Here is a 24,983-nt window from a genome sequence, read left to right as displayed (position 1 = left end):
AATGGAATATAAAAAGTACATAATACTAAGATCTTGTTAGATTAGAGTCTTACAAATTAAATGAATTTATAAGATATTGTTTTGTAGTATTTAAAAGAGATTAAATTTGTAAAATCTTGATAAATGAAATACTAATAAAATTAGTCATTTTATTTATCTTATTTGTTTAGTATAGTTATTCTAATTTTTTTTATTTATTTGATGAATGATCATGTTTTTTTTTTATTAGGCTGGAGAACAAATGATGAGAATGGCTTACGGTGCAGTAGAGGCTGTTAAGAATGCCGTCGGAATGGGGAGTGATAATAACACCACTGCAAATATGACTAGCTCGACCACTAAGTACTGAGTTCGGCTCGAATCAGCCTAATTTTTCTTATTTTGATTTAAAGCTTAAAATAAATGCAATGGTATCACAATGGCTAATTATGCCTTTGTAATGAGGATTTAGTTTTTCTATTTCTAATTTGGTTAATAATTGTGAAATGTTCTTGAGTTTTGATAAATTTTCAGCATTGGTCCTTTGTTTTTTTTTTTAAGAATTTGATTTTGCTAAATTATCAAAAATCAATATTTTTTTTTTAATGAAAGGCAACCCTCTTCTTTCTATTTTGTCTAATATGAATAAAATTTAATTTAATTATTTTAGTATGTCTCCTTATTTTTTAGTTTGAACTTGTAGTTTGTGATGGAAAAAGCAAAGCAATAAAGATGGTAAAATGATCACTAAAATGTGAGGAAAATACCCAATGAAGGCCGTATGTGCACTCACTCAATTAGTATCACAATGAGGGCTTTTATGTTTAGGATTTTATGTGATCAAAATTAAATATAAAAAATCTCATTTTTATTTATTCAACATCATCAAGAGATTCTTATATGTATGACTCGTGTGATTATAGCTTCATTTGGGATAGTTTTCTTACTATTTTTGCATCATTTTTTAGTAAAAAGTTTTGCTTTTTTAAAAAGATTGTAATTAAAAGAGATGTTTAATTAAATCCGTTACGAAAACTATCCCAAGTCAAGCCTAATATCCAAATTCACACCATTACGTTCGCCGAGGATCTGTAGGCCCTTGATTGAGGGAGCATTGTACTTCATTGCCACTTTCACACCGCTTATAAGTGAGTCATTTATACTTTTTAGTGCCAAAAAATAGATTCCCAAAGTGTCATTTTACCTACTCAATCATCATCAGGTGATCGCATATCTTTAATTCCCCAATATTGGCCTTCACCTCGTAGGAATCTCTATTGACTTTGCTTGGATTGAGCGAAGATTTGGAGAGGATATAGCAGGCGCATGCCGGTTGTCCTGCAATTGTAACTATAACTATGGGAGAGAGTTAAGTATGATTGTAGAATCAGAGGAAAGATTATTCTTCGTGTTGTCCCATTAAGATTAAAAATGCACTCATTTGGAGCAAAGTTTTAGGGTTTAATCCACAAATCATCATTCTGATGAATATCTCACATTTTCAGAGATAGACAGGGGAAGTACTCCGTTGTCCAAGTAAAATGATATTGTTCCCTCCCTTATGAACATTCTCTCTTATAATATAGATTATAAATGGATAGCCTCCGCTCTAAACATTTTCATCTATTAATACGAATCTTGTTGCAATATTTGAAATTAAAAACCCCTCAAATTTTTAATTCTAGATAAACCAATTTTCGATTCAATAAATTTTGCTGTAAGAAAATATTTCATAGGAATTGAACCTTGCTCATACAGAAAATGCTATGTGTTGATCATAAATTCAAAATAAGCCCTAAATCAAGCACTTAAATTGTATCTTTAAACTTTGTGGCACTGTTTTAGAAAGAACAGCTACATCTAAATCATTCATAAATATAATCAAAAAGAAGTATTTGATAAGAGACAGTCAAATGAGATTAAGATTTATTAAGTATTGAATGTCATTGAAGTGCTGTCATTTGTGACAGTTTTTTTTACAGCTTCTAAAGCAATTTCTAAAAATTTTGTACTAGAGAGTTGCTTTGAAAACATTAAGAAAGCCGCCCCATATTTTGATACACATAAAAATATGCAAATTATATGTCTTTATATATGTCTTTTTATAAATATCAATACAAAGATATGCGACAGCTGTAGCCTTTGAAAACCCCAGATAAAATAAATAGTTTATACGACTAAATGACAGATTTTATATTTCTCCCATACTACACTTATTTGTCAATCACAAGAATTACGAGTAATAAATATTGCTGCCAATTAAAAAAATCCTTCGATTTTCACAAATTTTAAAGTTAATAACATTTACGGCTTTAACTTTACTCGTGAGCGTAATTTTGGTAACTTTACTGCATTGTTACAGTTTTCCCGGAGGTTATTATTTTGGTAATCTTGCCGTCTAGAGCGACCTGACATAATTAAATAATGCCCCATTAAATTTCAAAATCCATAGCTTCTAACAGTTATCGATAAATTAAATTATATATATTAACAGATAATAATCTTGTTGATACTAAATTGTTTTTTGTCATGCAGGCTTATTATAGTTTGTAGTTGTGTTAGGTAATTTTTATTTGATACATGATTGGTATAGAAATATTTATTGTCATTTTAATGGAGATTGTTGGGTTTTAGCAAAAAAAGAAAAAAAATATTTAATAAAGTATAATTTTATCATATTAGTAAATCTCAATGTACTTGAAGAAATAGATTGTTTTTGGAATTTTATTCTGGATACATATAGACATTAGATAATTGCAAATTTATTTCAGGCCCGTGATTTTTTTTTTCTTCTAATTTTAAGGCATTTTTTAAAAAATATGTTTTCCTCATATGGAATTGTTTTGCATCTCCCTCTATTTTTCTCCTATTTGTGTTGTTAGATCTTCGCACGAAGCTAGGAAGCAAACTTTATATGTATGTACACCATGAAATTTTCAAGACGCAGCATTGAAATAATTCTTTTAGGATAAAATTTAACTCTTTTCTAAAAACTACTAAATAAGTCATTAGCTTTTTTCAAGCATGGGATGATATTAATAACTTTTTCAAGTAAAGAGGCCAAGGGATTTTTTGATAATTTTTCATTATTTGGATTTTTTAAACATTAAACCCTAAAAACAAAAGAAATCACCTTCCATATTTCTTTTATTAGAATTAAAAGAAAAAAAAAATATAAGACAATGTGTCATAGTAAGTGTGAACAATAGAACCTTATATGTACAACACAACCCTTAAGTTATGGGCTCTCTAGACTTGTTCAAGTCTTTTTTAATCTAAGAACACATTTCTAGAATTTCTACGGGTTTTTGAATGCCTTAGAATTTTTGTTCAACAATTTAGATCATTTTCTTACACTTAAAAGCCTTATAATAACCTATAAGATCAATTTTAAATAGAAAAGGAGGGCATTGGACTATGATTTTGGAGAATTTTATTCTATAAGTTTGTTGATGGCATTTGAAGCTTCCATACACATGATTTAATGGATATGGAATAACTTAGCTCATAACCCTTATGCTAGGTCCAAATTAAAATTCATAGAGAGATCATGCCTTAAAGTTTGTATTGGCCCGAAAGGTTTTCAAACTTATATATCTAAACATTCAAATTAAGGGCAACTATTATGACTGTAAAAATTCTTATTTTTCAAATATATTTTTTATGTAAAAGACGCATCTCAAAGAGTTCAATGAAGCTCAACCAACTTTGAATTATGATTTCAAAATTTATTTGAAGAATTAAATGGATTCCACAAGATTTAATTTTAACATCAAAATGACTGTTTCATTACAATGATTCTAATGATGTCAAAATTATTGAATTTAATGTATTAGACTATTTAATTAATTGGCCCAAGCTAAAATGGACTAAATCATGGTAATCACCATTCTTTCCCCAATATACTATAAGAGAACCTTCTAGTTAGCTCTCGAGTATAATTTTTCCATAAACAATTTGCGTGTTATATTCTTTTTTTCAAATGTATTGTAATTTTTGTGTAGTTCACTTATTTATACCTAAATTTTATAATGTATTTGTGAATGTTATAGATCTCTAATTGAGGCCTATTCATGGCATACAATTACTTTCAAGTATATAAATATTTTAATATAAAAATATAACATATTAATATTAGTATTTTCTTGGGCAATAGATTGTAACAGTCAGGTGGAATAAAATACTACTTTATTAATGCCTTTGTAATTATTACTTGTTGGTTACTAATTCCTGCAGGTTTGCATGGTATTTGAGTAGACTCTTCCTAATAGTCATTTTCATCCCCTTCACATTAATCCCTTCAGTATCCCCTATCGTCCATTTAGAAATAACATCGGAAACTAGATTGATATTAGAATACACCATCATCCCTTCCCAACCTAAATTCCGGATGGCCAATGTCAAGAATGGTCATTGCTACTCCTCTGAACGTTAGATAATCACCGTACGTGGAGATCTCAAGTCATCAAAGTATTTTGAGCTAACGGATTTTAAGGTCTTTTAGATGGATTCTGCTCTTGTCCAATCAAATACATATCTAATAATATTGGTCTACCTGCATTGAACCCTCACAATAATACATGGGTTATCATTGATCAAAATTTAGCAGTTTCTCTATATTTAGTCATCTCTAGCTCCGGCCTTGCCACCTTATGTGCTCTATCTAGATCATTGCACCGACATTTGGACAATAATTGGTCATCGTCTCAATCATCAACGCGTTCTAGGATTATTCAAATTAAGAATGACTCCATCATTTCTCTATGAAAGACCACACCATGACTAAATATTTATTGGAGGTCATATCCAAGGTTGATTCACTTGTTAATATAGGGTGTCCAGTTAATACTGAAGATATTATTCACTATACATTGAATGGTCTTCTGGCTTCTTATCAGGCATTCAAAACTGTAATACACACAAATTTGCAAATCTAGATGATATGTACATGCTTTTTTGTAGTGAGGAACTTAACATTACCCATGAAGTCACATGGGAATTAAGCTCACTCAAAATCTCTGGAAACACTATGTTTTTTGCGACACCTAGAGGATGGCATCGTGGTTACTTCAATCAGCATCGAGGATGATCCACTGTTATTACAAAAACACCAACATTTTCATATTCTCATTCTCATGGTGGAAAAACTACACGTGCAAATATCACAAGTCAAATATGTGGAAAATAGGGACATTCAGTTGTTCATTGCTAGTATCAGCACAATCCTCAGTATATTACTAAACCACCAACATTTGCTTTGTTTACACCAACAACTCCTGCCACTTCGCCTGAGTGTTGTCTAGATAATGATGCCTCATTCCATCTCACGTTTAAACCTAACTATCTTCAATCCTCTCAAGCTTACTCTGGTTCCAATCTGATAGTGTTGGGTAATAATGAACAGCTCTCCATCCACCATGCTTGTAAAGGTTCACTCCCTACTCTAACAGTACTCTAACAAGTAGTATGTAACTATCTAAACTAAAATATGTTCCAAACTTTTCTTTCAACTTATTCTCTATTCATCACCTCACCATTGACAACAATTGTGTTGTTTTCTTTTCTTCCCATGATTATGTTGTAAAGGACTAGAAGACTCAACAGACTCTTCTTCACGGTCCATGTATTAATAGACTTTATCCACTCTGCATCCAGCCATCAACAACTCCACCTCCATCTCATCTTATTCTCATCTCCATACAAGCTATTTTGGGTTTATGGCATCATCTACTGGGCCATTCATCGTCTCAAACTATATCCTACCTAGCTAAAATTAATTATGTTATTTACACTTTTGTAACTTCACATTTATGTAATGCATATCGGTTAGCCAAAACACACAAGCTTTCTTTTATTAAATCCCAAACTCAAAGTACCAAAAGTTTTTCTATTATATATTTAGATGTTTGGGGGTCCATCCCCTACACCCTCAAATTATGGGTTTCATTATTATATATCTTTTATTGAGACTATACAAAATTTAGTTGGGCATATCCTCTCCCTAAGAAATTTGATGTGTTTCATAAATTTCTTGATTTTATATGGATGATTGAATGCCAATTTAATGCTCACATACATATATTTTGCACCGATGGTGATGATGAATTCATTAACACTCAACTCTGATCACCTCTTTCTTAAAACAATGTGGAATTCTTCATCAATTCACTTGCCCATGCACACTGTCTAAAAATGGTGTCAGAGAATGGAAACATCGTCATACACTAATTAAAACCCCTTTACTCTGTACTCATTGAGGCACATCTTCCTCATTACTTATGGATTGATGCTTTACATGCCACTGTGTATCTCATTAACTGACTTCCGTCTTCCAACACTCACAATTTATCTCCTTATAAACTTCTCTATGTCAAACCTCTCACATACACTCATCTCAAAGTCTTTGGGTTCCTCTCTTACCCATGGCTTCATCCTTACGGTCTTAACAAACTTTCTCCCCTCTCTCGGCCATGTATTTTTATTGGTTATTTGCCGTCCCAAACTTGATCATTATACCAACAACAAAATTTATACCTTATGTCATGTAGTTTTTAATGAATCTATTTATGCCTTTTCTTAACTATCTAACACCACTTCTGATTCTTTCCAGCCATCTTCTCTATCTTCATTAGTGTTAGTTTCAGCATCAGGATTATCATTGTCCCCATGCCCATCACAAGTACCCGCATCCTCCAATACTCCAATCCAACCTCCAACAGCACTGTTTCCTGCCACTCAGAACAGCCCTACTGCCACTCCATCTCCTTCTCGTTCACAATCCTCCCTACCCCGATCTTTCAAAACCATAGTTCCATCTTCTCATCAAATGATCACTAGATTCAAGAGTGGCCAAAAAAACTAAAGTAGAATTTAAATTTGTCACACATCATAACTCAAATATCTGACCCTACTACATACCTTAAAGCATCCAAGCATCAACACTGGTGTAAAGACATGTCTCAAGAGTTTTAAACTTTTCAATCACAAGGAATTGGGAACTAGTTTCATCATCCTCAGAGCAAAATCTACTAGGTTGTAAGTGGATGTTCCGAACAAAGTTGATGTCAAACAGGTTAGTGGCTACGTACAAATTAAGCTCGTCTAGAAGCTCGGGTTTTAAATAGGAACATGGCTTTGATTATAATGAAACATTTAGTCCAGTGGCTAGGATGCCCACAATTCGAGTCTTTATTCTTATATCATTGCATAGATAATGGCCAATCATATAACTTGACGTCTCTAATGCATTCTTTAATGGCCATTTGACTGAAACAGTGTCTATGCAGCAACCTCAAGGATTTCAAGACTTAATTAATCAATCTTCTCCATGCATGCCGTCTAACGAAAGTTATCTATGGGCTAAAACAATCTCAATGTCAATGGTATGCCACTCTCTCGGGTCATTTACAGACATTTGGCTTCAAATTCAGTGCCAATGATCCATCCTTAATGGTATATCAATCTGGTTCAGTGTTTATATATATTCACATTTATGTGGATGATATTTTGCACACGTACCGGTAATGACCAAAACACATGAATTGTCTACTTAACAACTTAATTACAAGCCCAATTATGTAACAATCAGTTAGAATGAAATACTACTTAATATAATGCCTTTGTAATTATTACCTGCTGGTTACTAATTCGTGCAGGTTTAGAACCTTTACTTGGTTAATGATTTAGGCCACCGAAGAGCGAGATTAATTGACTCCCCAATCGAAGGAGAATGCAATATGAACCACTTATTTCTAAAAACAAAAGAGGAAAATATAATCATATAATTAGAGAAACTTAATATAAAATACATATCTTTCCAATGATATAACCTAAAGATAATATTAATAGCAATTTAAAAAATTCTCATGATAATATAACTTAAGAGATATATTAAGTGGAGCTCCATGTATATTTATATATATACAAGGATCTGACTACTTTCGCACTATAACTTTTAAAGGCTGAGTGCTAACTTACCAAATAATTCCTACACGAAGCCCGCGGCCATAAATCTCTCATTTAAGTCTCATTCAAGCCCTCATTAACTCCTCTAGTTTTTGGTAGGTCAAGCTTATTTACCACTCTCCCTTCAACTCCTCCTTTCTTCAACTTCAATATTTAGGAACAGAAAGAAGACACTTAGATCAAGAAAGAGAAACTCATAGAAGCAAATTTGATGTAGATGGTGGAAGATATCTGCCTTCTACCTTTAGCATCATCAAATATACTGCAATAAAAGTTTGTTCAAAGGCTTCAGTAAAAGCCAAGGCATGTCTCTTTCCTCTGCTTCATCTGAAGCTTCTCTTAAGAAAGCTCTCAGAAAGCGCTGAAACTCATGAGGAAGAAGATGAGAGAGCTCTTTCTTGTTCTTCTCTTCCTTGTCTGCTTACTCAACGGCGTTGGAGCGAAGCGAGTTGTTTCTACTCTTAGGCTTGCAAGAATACAGAAGCATTTGGATAGGATAAACAAGCCTGCTGTGAGATCCATTCAAGTAAATAAGATCAAAATCTCTTTTCTCTTTCTTTTTACAATGTTTTTTGTGTTTCTATCAGTTCTTACAAAGGAAGAATTTATGAATACAGAGCCCAGATGGAGATATCATCGACTGTGTCCACAGCCACAAGCAGCTGGCGCTCGACCATCCTCTTCTCAAGAACCATATGATACAGGTGAAATATTACTTCTTGAAGGAGAAATATTTTTTTTTTCATATTATTTATATATATTAGAATATAATGTTGGTCCACATAATTTTATTTTAGGTATAAAGCATCTGTCTTGTAGATATTCTATGCAAGATAAATAAGTATATTCAAAATATATAAAATATATATTTTCTTGTAATTTATAAAGCTTTGCTTGCCGATCACAACAATGAATTTGTTTTGTTTTTTTTCAATAATGTATGAGAACTGTGTATATTAGATGATGAGTTAATATTTCACATTGTTCTATTTTATATATATCATAAAAATTATTTGAAACTCTGAATTTTTTTTTTAATTATTATTGAAGCATTAAAATATTGATGAATTCTCTTCATAGTATCCACTCTGAACTTTTATTTCTGATAAAAGTATTGCTTTTATATTTTTTTAAAATCTGTTGTTAGGTTTAATTTTTTTTTTACAATTTTATTAGCAAAGTTAGGTGTTTCCTATCTATATAATTATTTTTTTCTTCTCGTTCAGAGATTGCCCTCAAAAAGACCTAGATTTTATGGCGAGCGGCTAATAAGTAACTCTACAATAACAAAACAAGCATGGCAAAATTGGCATCATGTTGGGCATTGCCCGAAGGGCACGATCCCGATACGTCGGAGCTCCATCAACGACGTCCTCCGAGCCAAATCACTCTACCACTACGGAAAAAAAAGGCGACGCCAATGGCCACCAACCACCACCTCGACAACCACCCGATCGCCAAATGCGCCCGATGTTGTCAGTGGCAATGGCCATGAGGTATGTATGAGATATATCATAGTAATTAAAAGATAGCTTTTGGAAGAAGAAAATGGTAATTAGGGAAGTAAACAAAGTTAGGAAATTGATGAGATTCAGCTTTGAATATGATTGCTGTCTACCCTTTTAGATGGCAGAGTAATAAAGATACAGATCTGAGGGAAGTTGGGGATTCGCAAAGGCATTAAATTTTGGAAGTTTGATGGCGAGGAAAAAGCTATTTGCGTGTGAGGTTTTTTTGACGATTGGTTCAGTAGGCTTTGTTTCTTCCTTTTTTTTTCTCTTCTTTCACAAGCAAAGTAGCACTCATTGAATGAACTCAATGGCATTGAATACTTAGTTGAGGCCATGATGATGATGATATATTTTTATGCCCATCAACTTTTTATCAATAAAACCCTCTATAATCTTACTTTTAATAAAGTTCTTTTTCCAACTTATTGAACAATTTTTTATTTTGCATATTTAGCCGAAAAAAGTACCTTTTTTTTCAAATATTTATAGGAAAATCTTTGGATTAAAATATTTTAGCAAAATTTAGCTTTTGATACGAAATCATTTAAAGAAATATTTTATTGAGAATTATAAGATATGTAGTAGAGTAGACCTTAAAGATAAATATAAATATTTTTTTTGTTAATAAAAATATTTTTTTAAATAAAAATTACATTATTAAATTTAATTAAAATATTTATTTATTTATTCTCTGTTATCCTCTGCTACCTAAAATAATAGTCGTAGAATTTAACAATTCATTGACATGGGAGCTAATTAATGAGCGTTTAGGGAAACGAGGATTAGATTAGTGAAATGCGAGGGATCCGATGCAAAGTTTTCATACATTTGGAATTTGGGGAAATCGTTTCCCATTAGTTTCCCTCTTTTTTTTTTTATTTTGGAATTATGTGTAATTGAATGAAATTATGGTGCAGCATGCGATAGCGTATACGGGAACCGACCAAGAATTGTACGGAGCGAAGGCAACGATCAACGTATGGGAGCCGTCCATTCAGGTCGGGAACGAGTTCAGCTTATCGCAGATTTGGGTCTTATCCGGCTCTTTTGACGGCTCTGATCTTAATAGCATCGAAGCCGGATGGCAGGTACTTTTATGTAATTATCGAATTCATTTTATTTTCTATTTTTGGGATTTTAAAATCTGCAATATCGTAATTGATGGCTACAAATATTAATAAAAAATATAGGCTTATTTATTTGTTCAAGTTATTTTAATATAATTTTTTTTTATTTTAAAAAATCTTTCTTATTTGGCATCATGTTTACTATTTTTAAACTCTTTTTATATAATTTATACTAAAATATTCTGACATGTTTTTTAAATAATAATAAATTAATTTCAGAGTAAGTTGCATGACACAAAAATTAATTTTTTAAATAAATATTTCTACCTAAATATGAGCATTGAGAAATAAGATCTAATGGCATAAGATTGGCAAAAAATCATTTTCCAAGCTTGATAATTGTTAAATATAATATAAAGGTATTAATTGCAATAAACAATAATATAATTTTTTTTATGAATATTTATAGTAATTGATAGAGCTTCACTTTTTAGTATTGTACGTAGATCTATTATACATACAATTAAAAGAGGATTACAAAAGACACCAAAGTATATTGTAAACAAATTTGAAATGTGAAAATCAATAGATATGACCTAGTTAAATTGATTTCATTAATATTTATCATATGGTATAATCTACTTCTTCAAGCTTCCAAATTTTTTTGAATCTCAAGCTAAGAGTCTTCTTCAAACAGAGAGTGTAGATTTATTTATGATTTTTTAGACTAGCATAATCTATGAATATAACGAAAATTTCAATTCATCAAAAAGCATGTATTGAATCCCCTAATTATATATCATTGTTTAATTTTTTAAGTGTCGTCATGTTGCTAGAATTAAACAATCTTAGGCTTATTAATTCATTTCATTGAGTTAGACTTCGTTTGTGACAACTTTTTTACAGCTTTCTAAATTAGCTTTTGATATAACAATTTTTTTCAACATGACTTAAAAAATGATTTATAAAACAAAAAGAAATCTATCACAAACGAAGCCTGGCTTTATTTGACTATGCAATGCATTAATAGATAAAATTTTTTAATTATGATTCAAATAGTTAATATGGGCTCATTCAGATTTGAATCAGTTCATTCATTGGATTAGTCTTATAAGCTTAGCTTTATTACAAGTTTGCTTGAATTAGAGTTCTTATGGTTCTACGCAGCTCTTCTCAATCTGTTTGTTGAGTATTTTGTCTACCAACTAAGAGATTTCGAGTTCGAGTCAAACATATGTATTGTGTGAAAGTCCGAGCACTCCCTTAATTCTCCCAAAATAAAAAAAAGTTCTTATGATACAATTTCATAGCTCTCACACATATATATTAAATAAATTTGTTAGGTAGTTAAATTCGATCAACATTTTATTTTCATTATTTTTTAATTAAAAAGCACAATTTAAATGAAAACTTTGGTACTTGTATTTTATTTTTAATGAGCTTTAATACTTTAGTGAGATTCTTAGCACTCCTAATATAAAATAACTTTGGAGGTCACACTATGGTTGACATTTAGGCACATGCTGAATTAAAGTTTAAGTCTTTGCAAAAGGCCTCAATGGAGGAGCACTTCCTTAAGCACTTTGCATTGGGCCCACTTTCCATTTAATTGGATGCCAAGTTTGTTGGTAGAATAAGTGGCTGTTCCTAAATTAGCGTCCGCAATAATTTTTAATAATTTCTCATTGACAGCAGTGGGGCCCACTGGATTTATATGGTAAATTTATCTAAAAAAACTTGTCATTAAAAGTTAAAATTTATTTCGAAATTATTACTATACATAAAAAATTTATATTACATTATTTTTAATAATTTTAAATTAGTTTTAATAAAATTTATCTTAAAATATCATGAAATAATTTTTTAATGAAAAATATGACCCACTTGATGATCCAAATCTCTATTTCATCTCCATTCTCTATAATTATTAAATTTAAATATTAAGGAGGACAAATACTTAATTTCAAAAAAAAAAAAAACTATCATAAATTTGCTCAAAACATGAGAGTCAATACATATTTATTAAAAATTATCAAAATAACAGAAGACATTTACTCAAATATCATTTTCTGCAGCTCTGCAAATGTAATTATTGTGTTGAATGTTCTGAAGCCTTGTATTTTTTTCTAGTCAGGTCAGCCCTGAGCTTTATGGAGACAGCAGACCCAGGTTCTTCACTTACTGGACGGTGAGATCTCTTCTCTTTCTCTTCAAGGGTAGATTATCAGCAAATTATTAGGCACGGATATGGGTAGAGAGAATCATCCGGATTTCTCTCTGTCTACAGGAAAAATACAGTTATTAAAAATCCGAATGATTCTCTCTGCCCGATATCCGTACCGAGCAATTTCTCTAGATTATCCCTTGAAGAACTTCCTACTTCTCAACATATCCAACAAAATTTTTGAAATGACCATTATTTATTCAAATATTGTCATTGCTTTTGCTGCTTTAGAGTGATGCCTACCAAGTGACAGGATGCTACAACCTCCTCTGCTCTGGATTCATACAAACTAACAATAAGATAGCCATTGGAGCTTCGATATCTCCGATCTCATCGTTTGATGGCAATCAATTTGAGATCAGCATTCTTATTTGGAAGGTAACCTATAAAAATGTCGAATCTAGTGACATAATATTAACTAATTAGCCTGCCTCACACATTATGACTTTCAGGATCCAAAGCTGGGAAACTGGTGGATGAGCTTTGGTGACGATTTGCTGGTTGGCTACTGGCCAGCAGAGCTGTTCACTCACTTAACAGATAGAGCAACAATGGTGGAGTGGGGTGGTGAGGTTGTCAACACTCGTTCCGACGGCAAGCACACATCGACTCAAATGGGTTCGGGTCGGTTCGCCGAGGAGGGTTTCACTCGGTCCAGCTATTTTCGCAACCTTGAGATTGTTGATGCTGATAATAGCCTGAGTCCTGTTCAGTCTATCACTACACTTGCTGAAAACCCAAATTGCTATGACATCAAGAGCTCTTCCAGCTCTGAATGGGGCACCTACTTCTACTATGGTGGACCTGGGAGCAATCCCAAGTGCTTGTAATTTGGCCCAACACTTAGCAACTCCTGTTCACAATATCAAGTTCATTTTTCAGTTCTTTTTTTTGGTCCCTTTCTCTCTCTTTATCAATACAAGCCTATTGGCAATGCAATGTGCAGTCTCAATGTATTAAGGTGCTGATATATGTTGTTTTGGTGCTGCAGATAGGGGGTTTATGAGTTTGTTTTGTTTCTATTTTTTGTTTGCCCCAGTGTACCAGTTTTCATGCTTCACCTGCTACAGTAGCAAACATTTATGTGCACCAACTGCACACAATTAAAACTATATGAATCTATTTATTGCTACAGTGTTGATTGTCATCCAGACTTCTGTACCACCGAAGATCTAATTCATGCCACATCTAAGCAAGTAAAGATGGTTGGGGAGGCTTTTGGTAAACCACGTATATGCAGTAATCACTAGTTCTGAACACAAATTTACATAAAATATGAGACACAACATGAAGACAATGTGTATGTCGCTCAATATTGTATTCCCAATTTTAAAAAAAAAATTCAAATTGGAAGTCAAACAAGCTCGATTATTGTTTGACCCTTCTAAATGGACAACTTTTGATGCCCACAACCATTGACATATGTGCTCGTATTCTCGATTTCGTGATCCCACCATAAAATTAAAATGATCATGCTTTAGCATTGCCTAAATTCTGACATTCCCCATTAACAGTCATCTAATTTTTGCAAACAGATGATGTCTAACTCCCATCTTCATAGTCGCATATTACCCCCTCTAATTATTAGATCTATCATCACTTTTTTTTTTTAGAGCAATCATCACTTGATATCTATCCATAATTGACATCCAACATTCGTAGCCATCAATGTCCGAAGCTTTTCCTCCAAATTGTCAAACATCCCTTCCTATAATGAGAATGACTGAGCTAATTTCCCTCCATTGCTTGACTCTTAGTGTTCCCTATTGAACATCGCTCCTTGCTCGCCAGCAATTAATGCTTGATGCTCTTTAGTCTTCCCATTTGATGTTTATTTTTCATCACAAAATAAAAATTATCTTGATAACTTTTAAAAAAAGTTGATTTTTCGTAATAATTTAATATGATATGATAATTGTGATGGAAATTGCGTCGTCAATTCATTGATATATAACTCGTAGAATTAAAAATAAATAAATAATTGGCTACAAGAAATTAATAACTACTAAAACTTATAACACAATATTATTGTAAAAGTTCATATCAGGCCTTTATTTTGAGAGTAATAGAAACATGCCACGTATCTAACTAATATTATATATTTCATGGCTCCAATGCAAAATTTGAATAATTTGGGTCAAAATACACCATATTCACCATATAACATAACACATCACATGTTATATAACTAAAAATATTACCTATCATTTTTTAAAAGGTCATTTCTTTGTATTTTCTTCAACCAAATAATTCAAATAATTACTTCTCCCCCTTTCAACTCTCCTTCTTTGTATATATTGCCATGATATTAGCTTAAGAAAGCCAAAAAATAAATAAATAAAAATGATTAGGAAAAATTTATCTTAGTTTAAGTATAACTAATCAAAAAGCCTCAAAATATCTAAGCTAATTAGATAGAATAATATACTAATATTATGTAGAAATTATAAGATTCAAATAAGAGAGATAATTAACAGATCATAATTATATAATTTTTTTAACTAAATGCTCCTCAAAAAAATTTATTCCTTCTACTCTCTTCATTTTTTTTTCAGTAGTAGTTAGTTATAATGGGTCTTCTATGAACACACATAATGCTAATGCTTCTATCTTCTATTTAAAAGAGTTCAAAGTGATTAATGAAAATCCAAAGCTAATTATCTAAATGAAATAATAATAATTTATGCTTTCCTAGTCTGAGAAAGAAATGGCTCAACAAGATTATGGCACAACGAGAAAGAAGAGATATTGTAGGGAGGTGATGAGGTGCGTAATAGGAGGATAGAGAGGGACAAAAAAATCCTATTTCTTCTCTTATAAGGAGAGGGATTAAGCCAATCACCCTTCTATATTTCCTTTGCGAAAAAAAAAAAAAAAAAAAGCCAATCACCCTTCTATCTTTACTTCTAACCATCACCAACAACTTTTATTCGACATACATCGCCTAATAATAGCTCCAAAACTTCAAATTTTCTCTTAATATCATCATAGGGAGGTGTCTTATACAATTTACATTTGTTGCATTGTATTAACACATTATTTAATTATAGGGAAAGAATGTAACAACCCAAAGTTCTTAAAATGAATTTATTTGAAAAATCTGAATTTCTAAACTAGAGTTATTTTTCAATGTGGTTTCAAGCGCAACGACGCTAGCTAGGGGGAGAGGCACAGCGTTAGAAAGCTAGAATTCGACACTGCAGCACTAAGCTCTTTGAAATACAATAATAATGGATTCAACATGCAGCGCTGCAGTGCCCGATTAGAAGCGCCATGGCGCTTGGCAATGAATTAAATGTTTTTTTTAATATAAATTTTCTTCACTCTTCCATTCTTCCATCTCTCTCTCTCTCTCTCTCTCTCTCTCTCTCTCTCTCTCTCTCTCGTTTGGCTTGCCCGGAAAGAAAGGGAAGGAGGAGAGAGAGAGAAAGAAAGCTTCTGATGTTTTCTGTCCATCGCTTCTGTTACAAAAATTATTCTAATCATTGTATGTGACTTCTATCCAATTTTTGTCTTAAAATATTTTGATTCTTGGATTTATTCTTATGCCTAAATCAATATTTATTAAAAAAAATATTTATTGCATTTTCTTTTGATTTAGTGAACTTCCTCCGCATAGATTTTGATATATTATAGCAATGATTACTCTGATCATTTCAAATATATGATTTTATATTTTCATTGGTTAAAATGATATTTATAGCTTTTCATATGTTTTGGATAGCAATATATATAATGATTTTGACATCTTAATATGAGCATACTGATGAACAATTATTGCGAATGAATAATTATGCTATGAATGAATGATTGCTAATTATTATAAATTATATATGTTTTTATATTGTGTGTTAACAAGAAAGATTGGTTACTAAGAAAGGTTGGATGGAGATTAATTCAACATTGTACAGGAGGGTGAAAAATTAATTAATGAAAATGACGCCGACTAGAGTTAAAGTGTTAAGCATGCCGAATCCTCTCCATCATAACCTTGTTGTTTTTAGTTATTATTTACACATTTAAAAGAGAAACAAGGCATGTTTTATAAAGGGGCCACTTGAAACCCAAGTGCAAAATATTTTTTTTAATTATTGGTGGAGAAATATCGCACAAGCCAGAATTTCTTACTTGTTTAACGTGATTGCTTATATATGCATACATGCATTATTATTGTGCGATATTGATTTTAAGATTAAGATATAAAGTAATAGATATTACTAATGAATTTGCATTTGTAGACTATATACAATATAACTACATAAATAATATCATCCTCTCATTGTTATAAACTTCCGACAATTATGCAGATATTTGACTTAAATAATTGATACGGTCTATTTACTAACATGATCTCCTAATTGATTGGTTCTGATGCGCAAATGATTTTACTAATTTACAGTTTTGTTATTATAGCATTTGTACGACTCATGGTTATCAGGTTAACTTTTGAATATATTTATGATCATATTGAATGTCACTGTTAAGATTTGAATGATTACATGCACGTTATTTTCTTTCCGTGTTTTGAGTACAGTTGTAGATTTTACTTACTTGCTAGGCTTTATAGATCATTACGTTGATATAATTGATTTCAGGTCGGGTCAGAATCATGTGGAGAGAGACTGTCATTCGTGGTTTTCTTTTGATTATTGCATTTATTTTTATCCTTGTATAGTCATGAGTTGAAAATAGATAAATATATTGAAGATCTTTTGATTATTATAAATTGAATTTTGAATGAATGAATATAAAATTATGTTATCATAAAATTTATTTGTAGAAGCTTTCCTTGGAATTATTAAAAGAAACAGATAATTAGTTGCTCTCGAAATAGCTAAGAATATAAAAAAGATACAATTCTTCTAATTTAAATCTTGAAGCGTCACAAAGTTACTCTTTAAAATCTTTAGCAATCCTAAGTTTTCTAGTGAAAAAATAATTAATGGAAATGACACCAACTAGAGTTAAAGTGTTAAGCATGCCGAATCCTCTCCATCATAACCTTGTTGTTTTTAGTTATTATTTACACATTTAAAAGAGAAACAAGGCATGTTTTATAAAGGGGCCACTTGAAACCCAAGTGCAAAATATTTTTTTTAATTTTTATTTACTTTATAAATAGTTTGAAATTAAAATAATATTGTTAATAAATTATGTTTAATTACTCATACAAATTAATGAATTAAAGATTTAAAAATTAACTAATTTTATCTATAATTAAGAAAAAATGTTAAATCATTATTAAATAGACTAATAGGATATCACATTATATATTTTTTGCTAATTAAAATAATTCCTTAGGGACCATAAGACTATGAGCTCAACAAAATTACATTCAAATTGAACATCTTGACAAGAAGAACCTGATGATAATAAAATCGGCTCAATCCGAGTCCAAATTAATGAGCCAAAATCTAGAGATTAAAGTATATATGAAAGTTTAAATCATTAATTGAATAACTAAATGATTTTCAAACATGACATATTTATAATCGAATCAAAGATAATATTGACTAAAATTTGTCCTAAACGAAGCCTTAATTATTCTAATTGTGAAAAAGAACTTTCCTTGTAGCATTATATAAAAAGTACATAGAAAGTAGCAGTCAAATAAAATTGTAGTTGTTGTTTAAAAAATAAAACAACAATAAAGCTATCACAAACAGACCCTTGGACAGCATAGCATTTTTTCAGAATCCTTATGTGATTTATATAAAATAGACTTAATAAATTTTGAATTTATACCAAAATGATTGCTATATAAATTATTTTAAGACTCTCTTAGGTTTCATTTGGGATGGTTTTTTACTATTTCTTAAAGAAATTTTTTAGTACAAAAATTAAAATTTTTGCTTTAGAAAGCGACTTTAAAAAGTAGCAAAAAAAATCATCCCAAATGAAGCCTTAATCTTAATTTTAATTTAAAATTTATTAAATATATCATAATAACAAAATTATATGAAGATATCTTGATGCATTTTTTTGGGAGATTGACTTAGATGAAGCAAAAAAATAAATCGCACCAATATAAAATAAATTTGAGTATGAATAATGATTGATTACTCCGATTTACGATTAATAATATTAAATCACTCCAATAAAAAAATATAAGATAAATTTAAATGCTTTATGTATGATCCAACAAAAAAAAATGTAAAATTATGAGCCCAAACTCAAAATATATAAAAAAATACAAAATATAGGCAAACATAAAATTTAAAAAAATTTTAAAAACTGTGTGATTTTTGAAAAAAAAAATGAAACAGATATACCAAATTAGTAGTTATAAAAGAGGCAGAGTCTCAGCTAGGGCAAATTATTGCATCCGGACATCGGACACGGAAAATAGGTTCGTACATCCAATAAAAATTTGCTACGTCACTTGCACTTAAGTTGCGTTTTAGTTGTGCTTTAGTTGAGCTTTGACTGTGCTTTACCTGCGCTGTTGACTTCCATTTGACCTGCGCTTTACCTGCACTTTACCTGCGCTTTTGACGCGCTTAATTTAAAATAATATTTTATTAGTATCCGGATCTATCTCCGCGTCCGGTGACCGGATGCAATAATTTGCCCTCAGCTAGAGAAAGGAAGGGTATTCAGATGTGTAAGTTAGTACAATAGCTCACACAAACACATACTTATGTATATATGTCACAGAATCCCATCAACGGTGGAGAGAAGGATTACATTAGCAGTAAATAGTGAGGATAAATGTACAGAGTTAGTGACTGCTGTAATCAAGAGCTGCAATAGGGTTATCATTAAAGATGGTGGCAACTTGAGAGATGTATTATTACTGCTATCACTGTCGCTCAAGTTGTGGGGAGGGGAATTGATGGTTGACTAGGCATGAAGAAAGGCGAAGCGAGGAGTAGTTAACATCCTGGTAAAAATATCAGCTAACTGATCTTCAGTTGAAATGGTTTTTTGTAAGCAGGAGCTATTACTTGTGTTCAAACACAAGGTGGATTGAAGATGTGTGTAACTCAGAGGAGCATCGTGTGGAAATAATTATTTGGGATTGTAATCTACTGATGAGGTAAACTGTAGTGAGGAAGATCATTATGGCAGGGTTCTCAAAAAGAGTTTGATGATCCTTCAAATCATTGATTGTGTAGTCATATTCATTAAAAGAGATATAGCATTGATGGTTGGCAATGAGTTTGTAAATACATAGAAGATTATGTGAAATATTAGGTGCATGAAGAATAGGACTAAGAGAAAGCATATGTGATTGAGTAAGAAATAAAATATTTTTCAAAGTGAGATATGGGAAAGGAACCGGCCATTTCCCACACGATCAATTTTGAACCTTAATAATGTGCGGGTTGCTGAATAGAGTTCAGGTATATAGTAAGATGAACATCAACACCACTATCCAAGTACCGAGATGTTTGGGTGTTGGTCCATGTTTTAGGTTAGGTTGATCCGCATTGACATCTTATCAATGTAAATCTCTATAAATAGAGGTCTTATGTGATGTAAGGATTTGAGAAAAAATCTGAATAAAGCTTAGTTTTATTTCCTCCAAATTATGTCTCTCTCCTCCTCCTCCCTCTCTTCTTGCAAGAAGAGCTCATGATGAGCTCTCAAAAATCCTCCTGAATTCCCTAACACAAGAAGAGTTTGATGATTGTGGTGCAGCAAGAAATGCTTGTTGAGCAACTGGAGAAGGTGGAATATAGGTCAAGTCATATATAGAGATGCCAATGATGAAATGTAGTATGAGCACATTTTTCGTAAATCTGGCATTCATAGTGAAAATTTAGTGATTTACCTCCCCTAATAGAAACAAGGGAAGAAGCACCTTTGACAGCAAAAAATGAGACAACCTGACCTCGACCACAATTATAAAATTGTCATTTCTTTTGATACTTCAGTACCAAAAGTGTCGTCATCACTATATAGAAGGGAGTAAAAATCATCAGAACTGATTGGAGTGAGCTTTCTTTGAATGGAAGCTTTAAAAGATTGATGATTTGAGGAAAGAGCAATCAAGTTGTTTAAAATAATATCTTCCATATCAACTGAACACCCAATAGTGGCAATATTATTCAGTTTTCTAAATCGATTGATTTTTCATGATATGGTTATGTAGTCCATTTTTAAGTTCAATTAATCTAGATCTATTGATAGACTGCAGTCATTTCTCATTAACATAGATCCTCATGACAAGTAAAATATTTTAGCCTCATTTCATAATTCTTTTCAGCACTTCACAAAAAAAAACCAATAATAATACAATATGATCAAATAAAGCCTCAGTGTCAGCCCCTGATTGCATAATAGAAGAACAGCAAACCTAAAGGAAAGGTTACTGGTAAAGGACCTGGTAATGATTTTTGTTCTCTTGAGTGAAGACAAAACTTTACAGAATGCCTATTCTACAATCTGCATTACTTCATAACAGATATATCATTAATTTAAAGGTAGCTCAAGCTAAATTCCAGCTTTATAGAAAGCATACTCTACATTACTTTCTTTGAATCAACATAATTCAAGCAGCTGGTACCAAATGATCTCTTTGAGTTTATTCCAAGAATTTTATTCCTATATGACTAATACATGATAAAACTGTTCATATCTGTTACGAACATATATAAATATGAGCAATCAATATTTGGAGTTTTGTGCTCTTTTGCAGGATGATGATAAGTGTTTCTTCTCTCTAAAGCATATAAACTTCCATTTCTATGAAGCATTCACATGTGCAGAATTCTCTTCATGTTCCTCCTCCCTCTATTTCTTTTGGTATTACTTAGAATTTTAAGGCTTTGCCTAACTATATCAATCTCCCTCTCTCTTCTTTCTCCTTCTCTCTCTATGGTCATAAGCTTTGTTCTAAGTGCTTCCAATGCCTCCTCCTTTGCTTTTAACTCTTTCTGTAGGCTTTCCACCATAGCTCCTTGTGCAGATCCCCAGCAGAATTGACCCCCTATAAAACACATTCAGGTTTTACTTGATTAAAAGAAATTAGGAGAGGTAGTAATCATAATGAAAATCCAAATTTTTAATGCTATCTTTTTCTAAGATGTATTTAACATATAATTAAAGATGAGCTAGGCTTGAAGATTCAAGACAAAATTGTTCTCTCACAAATGTGCCCAGCTAAATTTGGAACTGTTTTCTTATTGTTTTGTAAAACAGTTTTTTAGTACAAATTTTTTTTTTGTACTAAAAAATTGCATTTGAAAGCATCAAACCTCAATCCAACATATATTTTTTCAAAATATCTCTCTAAATCAAATGTATGAAAAATTTTATTTCCATCATATTTATTTCTCTTTTCTTTATATATTTCATTTATTTATTTCGAATATATTTCAGTTGAAATTTTGCATATCTTTAGTCACACTCACTATAAGGAGAAGGATTATTTCTATGATAGTGGTCCTATGAGAGTAAATGGATGCATGAATTACTTATAGGATGAAGAAAAGGACAATGCTACTAAATGTTTGATGGGACATTTCATGTGATGTTCTGAGATAAATTGGATAACTAAAGAGAGATTTTTTCCATAAAATTTGTTCTGAATTATTGGTTTCATGTCTTCCACTGTTAGGTCTATTGTGAGTGGTTAAAGTGGAGCCATCTGCTATATATTTTGTACATAAATTATTGCAGAAAAGAACATTCAAAGTACCTTTTAAGTGAATTTGGGGTTGGTAATTAGGTGAGTTTAATTACCTTTTTTCCTTGGAGTTAATAGGGGAATTAAATTTTAAATTAATTAATTTTGGTTATAAAATATATTTTTTATCAATTCAAGATATTTATATCAAAATGCAATAAACTTTTATCAGTTTTATAATTTAATCATTTAGGCAATTTTACATTTTTTATATTTAAAAGTTAAAAAATATTATATTGCAAAATAAAGAGAATAATCTTGATGTTGAACCGAGCGGAAGATTCTTCTATCTTGATTGGCTGATTTTGAATAATTTTTTTTGAAAAAAATAATATTTACTCAAAATATATTGATTAATATTTTTTTTTATAATATTTCTCAAAATCATTAGATTTATTTTGAGATCACTGTAATATAAATTTTAATTTCATAAATATTAAATTCTTCTAAAAACAAATCTAATAATTTTGAGTTTTTTTTTTGTGATCCCCTTTTTTTTAGAATTTCTTTTCATCTTTTATGCATGTTTTTAATTTAATGTTGTAGTATTTGTTCATTTGAGTCAACTTTTATTAATGTAATTCACCGATTAAATAAAATAGACAAATATTTAATATTTCATGCTTCCAACCCTCCTTATTTGAAGGAAAAATAAGAAGGTGAAGTTTGAAATGCATCACTCTAGGAAGAAATTATTCTGTGTGGAGATCGGACAAAGAACGTTGTCCGGAGACCAATCAGAATATGTCACTTCAGCGGGACCGAGCTGCAGTACCGAGCGCTAAAAATATCTTGAATTTTGCATAATTGTCCTTCGTAAATGTGATTAAAATACAATTAACCATATTGTATGTTATAAAATCATCTCTTTTCTCAAAATTTACTATATGTTAATAAGCCAAGGATGAAAGCATGAATCTATTTGCTATTTTTGCATATTAATCCATAGAAAAAGAATGAAAATGATAGAAATCTTGAATGGTTCTCATCCTCCCATGCTTTAAAAAGAACAATATGGATTTATGCGGTCCGCCTTGATTTGCTTGTTTATCAATCAAGAGATTTTAAATTTGAAGCTTACATATATAAAATTTGTGTGAATTTGTATTATATTCGCACAAAAGTAAAAAAAAAAAACTTATAACTCAAGAATTTTTTTAGCCATAGAGTTCTTTTCTCAGCAAAAAGAAAAAAATAAGCTCAAAGGGATTAGATTTTTTTTTCTTAATACAGATATGTGTAATAGTACCTCTCCATTGGTATACAAAGCTACCATTTTAGTACTTTTGGTTAATCAAATATGATAAAAAAAAAAAAGATATAAAACATAGCCTAATCATCCATGAAGATCCAAGTGAACTTAGGAAAAATACCTTCATTTGTCCTCACGATGAGTTCATCGAGCTCAGTCTTAATAGCCAAATAGAGCTGTTTCCACTTGTCCACAGCCGCCTCCTTCCTTGCTTGCTCCTCCCTCATGCGTTCAACCACGTAATCTCTCTCTAGCCGCGGCCGCCATTCCCATTCCTTACCACCAATGGCTGCCGTCGCCGGCGGCAGCTGCCCCGCCGCCATCTCCAATCTTCTCACCATTTCTTCTTCCTCCTCCACCTTCCTCCTCAACATTGCCACCTCCTCCTTGTGTTTTCTCCTCTGCAGTGAAAATAAATGCTCATTCTTCTCCTTCTCACTTCTTAGCTCCTTTATCTCCTCTTCTAAAACACAGACTCTGGCTCTCAGCTCTCTTGGCTCAACAATGTGTTTGGTGTAGCATCTGCTAACTGCAATTCCCATCCTTCTTTTTTTTTCTTGGTTGGCTTCGTAGAGGACTGAGAGGTTGCAGCTTAAAATGGTGGTTGGGGTGAGTTAATGTGAGCTTTTGGAGGAGGGAATGCTTTATAATGTTGGAATTAAGGCTTCATTTGCCTCAGTTTTCTTACGGCTTTCTGAAGCAAAATTTCACTGAATAGTCGCGGAAATAATTTTTCTCAAAATTCAAGGAGATAAAACTTCTATAATATTCATAGTTGCAAAATAATTTAAAAATAAAATTCCATCCACACAATTATAAAAAAAGAGAGCCACCTCATACTTTCTTTGTGGAGGTTCCACCTCTTGTCTTTTTTGGGATATTCTAACGTTGATGTGGGCTTGGACTTTGTCAGCATGTGTATAATAATAATTAACTCATTCTTCATTTGAAATAATTTTATTATTATTTTTAAAAATAATTTTCATATAAAATATTTTGTATTAAAAAATTATCTTAAAAAATAGTTCTCTACTGATACGATGCTACATTGTTGTATACGCATCACGTCACTCCATTAATGTATACCACGATTGTATAACCGTTATGTACTGAATGATGTGATATGTGATGTGGGAACATTTTAGCCTATCTTATGCTTAGGGACTAGTTTATCTCCTTTAGTCTAGAGTCTTCTATTTGCTCCCTTAAATAGGTATAATGTATGGGTTTGGAGGCATTGAATGATATATACACCTTTTGAAGCTTGAAAAGCTTTCTTCTTCTTCTTCCCTGGATTGGGAATTTTCAAATCCTTCTTGCAGGTATCGACTTCCGCCGATCCACTACATCA

At 31.5% G+C, this 24,983-nt stretch overlaps 2 protein-coding genes across 2 annotated transcripts; one reads left to right on the top strand and one right to left on the bottom strand.

Annotated features, from left to right (window-relative positions):
- The first annotated feature begins 7,997 nt into the window (after nt 1-7,997).
- LOC110111056 lies at nt 7,998-13,880 on the top strand. The gene is made up of 7 exons (XM_020842750.2): nt 7,998-8,470; nt 8,562-8,648; nt 9,171-9,440; nt 10,373-10,543; nt 12,657-12,710; nt 12,978-13,124; nt 13,199-13,880. Exons 1-7 carry the CDS (start codon nt 8,315-8,317, stop codon nt 13,574-13,576), a joined length of 1,263 nt encoding a protein of 420 aa, XP_020698409.1. The 5' UTR covers nt 7,998-8,314; the 3' UTR covers nt 13,577-13,880.
- A 7,189-nt stretch (nt 13,881-21,069) lies between these two features.
- On the bottom strand, nt 21,070-24,376 carry LOC110111053. The gene is made up of 2 exons (XM_020842748.2): nt 23,754-24,376; nt 21,070-21,681 (listed from the first exon to the last, which is right to left on the bottom strand). The coding sequence occupies exons 1-2, from the start codon at nt 24,172-24,174 to the stop codon at nt 21,449-21,451; spliced, it is 654 nt and encodes a 217-aa protein (XP_020698407.1). The 5' UTR covers nt 24,175-24,376; the 3' UTR covers nt 21,070-21,448.
- Nucleotides 24,377-24,983: the final 607 nt, after the last annotated feature.

This window comes from Dendrobium catenatum, unplaced genomic scaffold, assembly GCF_001605985.2.
Source record: "Dendrobium catenatum unplaced genomic scaffold, ASM160598v2 fragScaff_scaffold_1465, whole genome shotgun sequence".
Classification (NCBI taxonomy): domain Eukaryota; kingdom Viridiplantae; phylum Streptophyta; class Magnoliopsida; order Asparagales; family Orchidaceae; genus Dendrobium; species Dendrobium catenatum.
This window is presented reverse-complemented; position numbering and strand designations above follow the sequence as displayed.

What these genes read in the sequence shown, in the direction of transcription:
- LOC110111056 (XM_020842750.2), top strand. Translation starts at nt 8,315, where the DNA reads ATGAGGAAGAAGATGAGAGAGCTCTTTCTTGTTCTTCTCTTCCTTGTC. An exon ending in TCAGTGGCAATGGCCATGAG is followed by an intron (nt 9,441 to 10,372) that starts GTATGTATGAGA and finishes ATTATGGTGCAG; the next exon opens with CATGCGATAGCGTATACGGG. An exon ending in TCAGCATTCTTATTTGGAAG is followed by an intron (nt 13,125 to 13,198) that starts GTAACCTATAAA and finishes TATGACTTTCAG; the next exon opens with GATCCAAAGCTGGGAAACTG.
- LOC110111053 (XM_020842748.2), bottom strand. Translation starts at nt 24,174, where the DNA reads ATGGGAATTGCAGTTAGCAGATGCTACACCAAACACATTGTTGAGCCA. An exon ending in CATCGTGAGGACAAATGAAG is followed by an intron (nt 21,682 to 23,753) that starts GTATTTTTCCTA and finishes TGTGTTTTATAG; the next exon opens with GGGGTCAATTCTGCTGGGGA.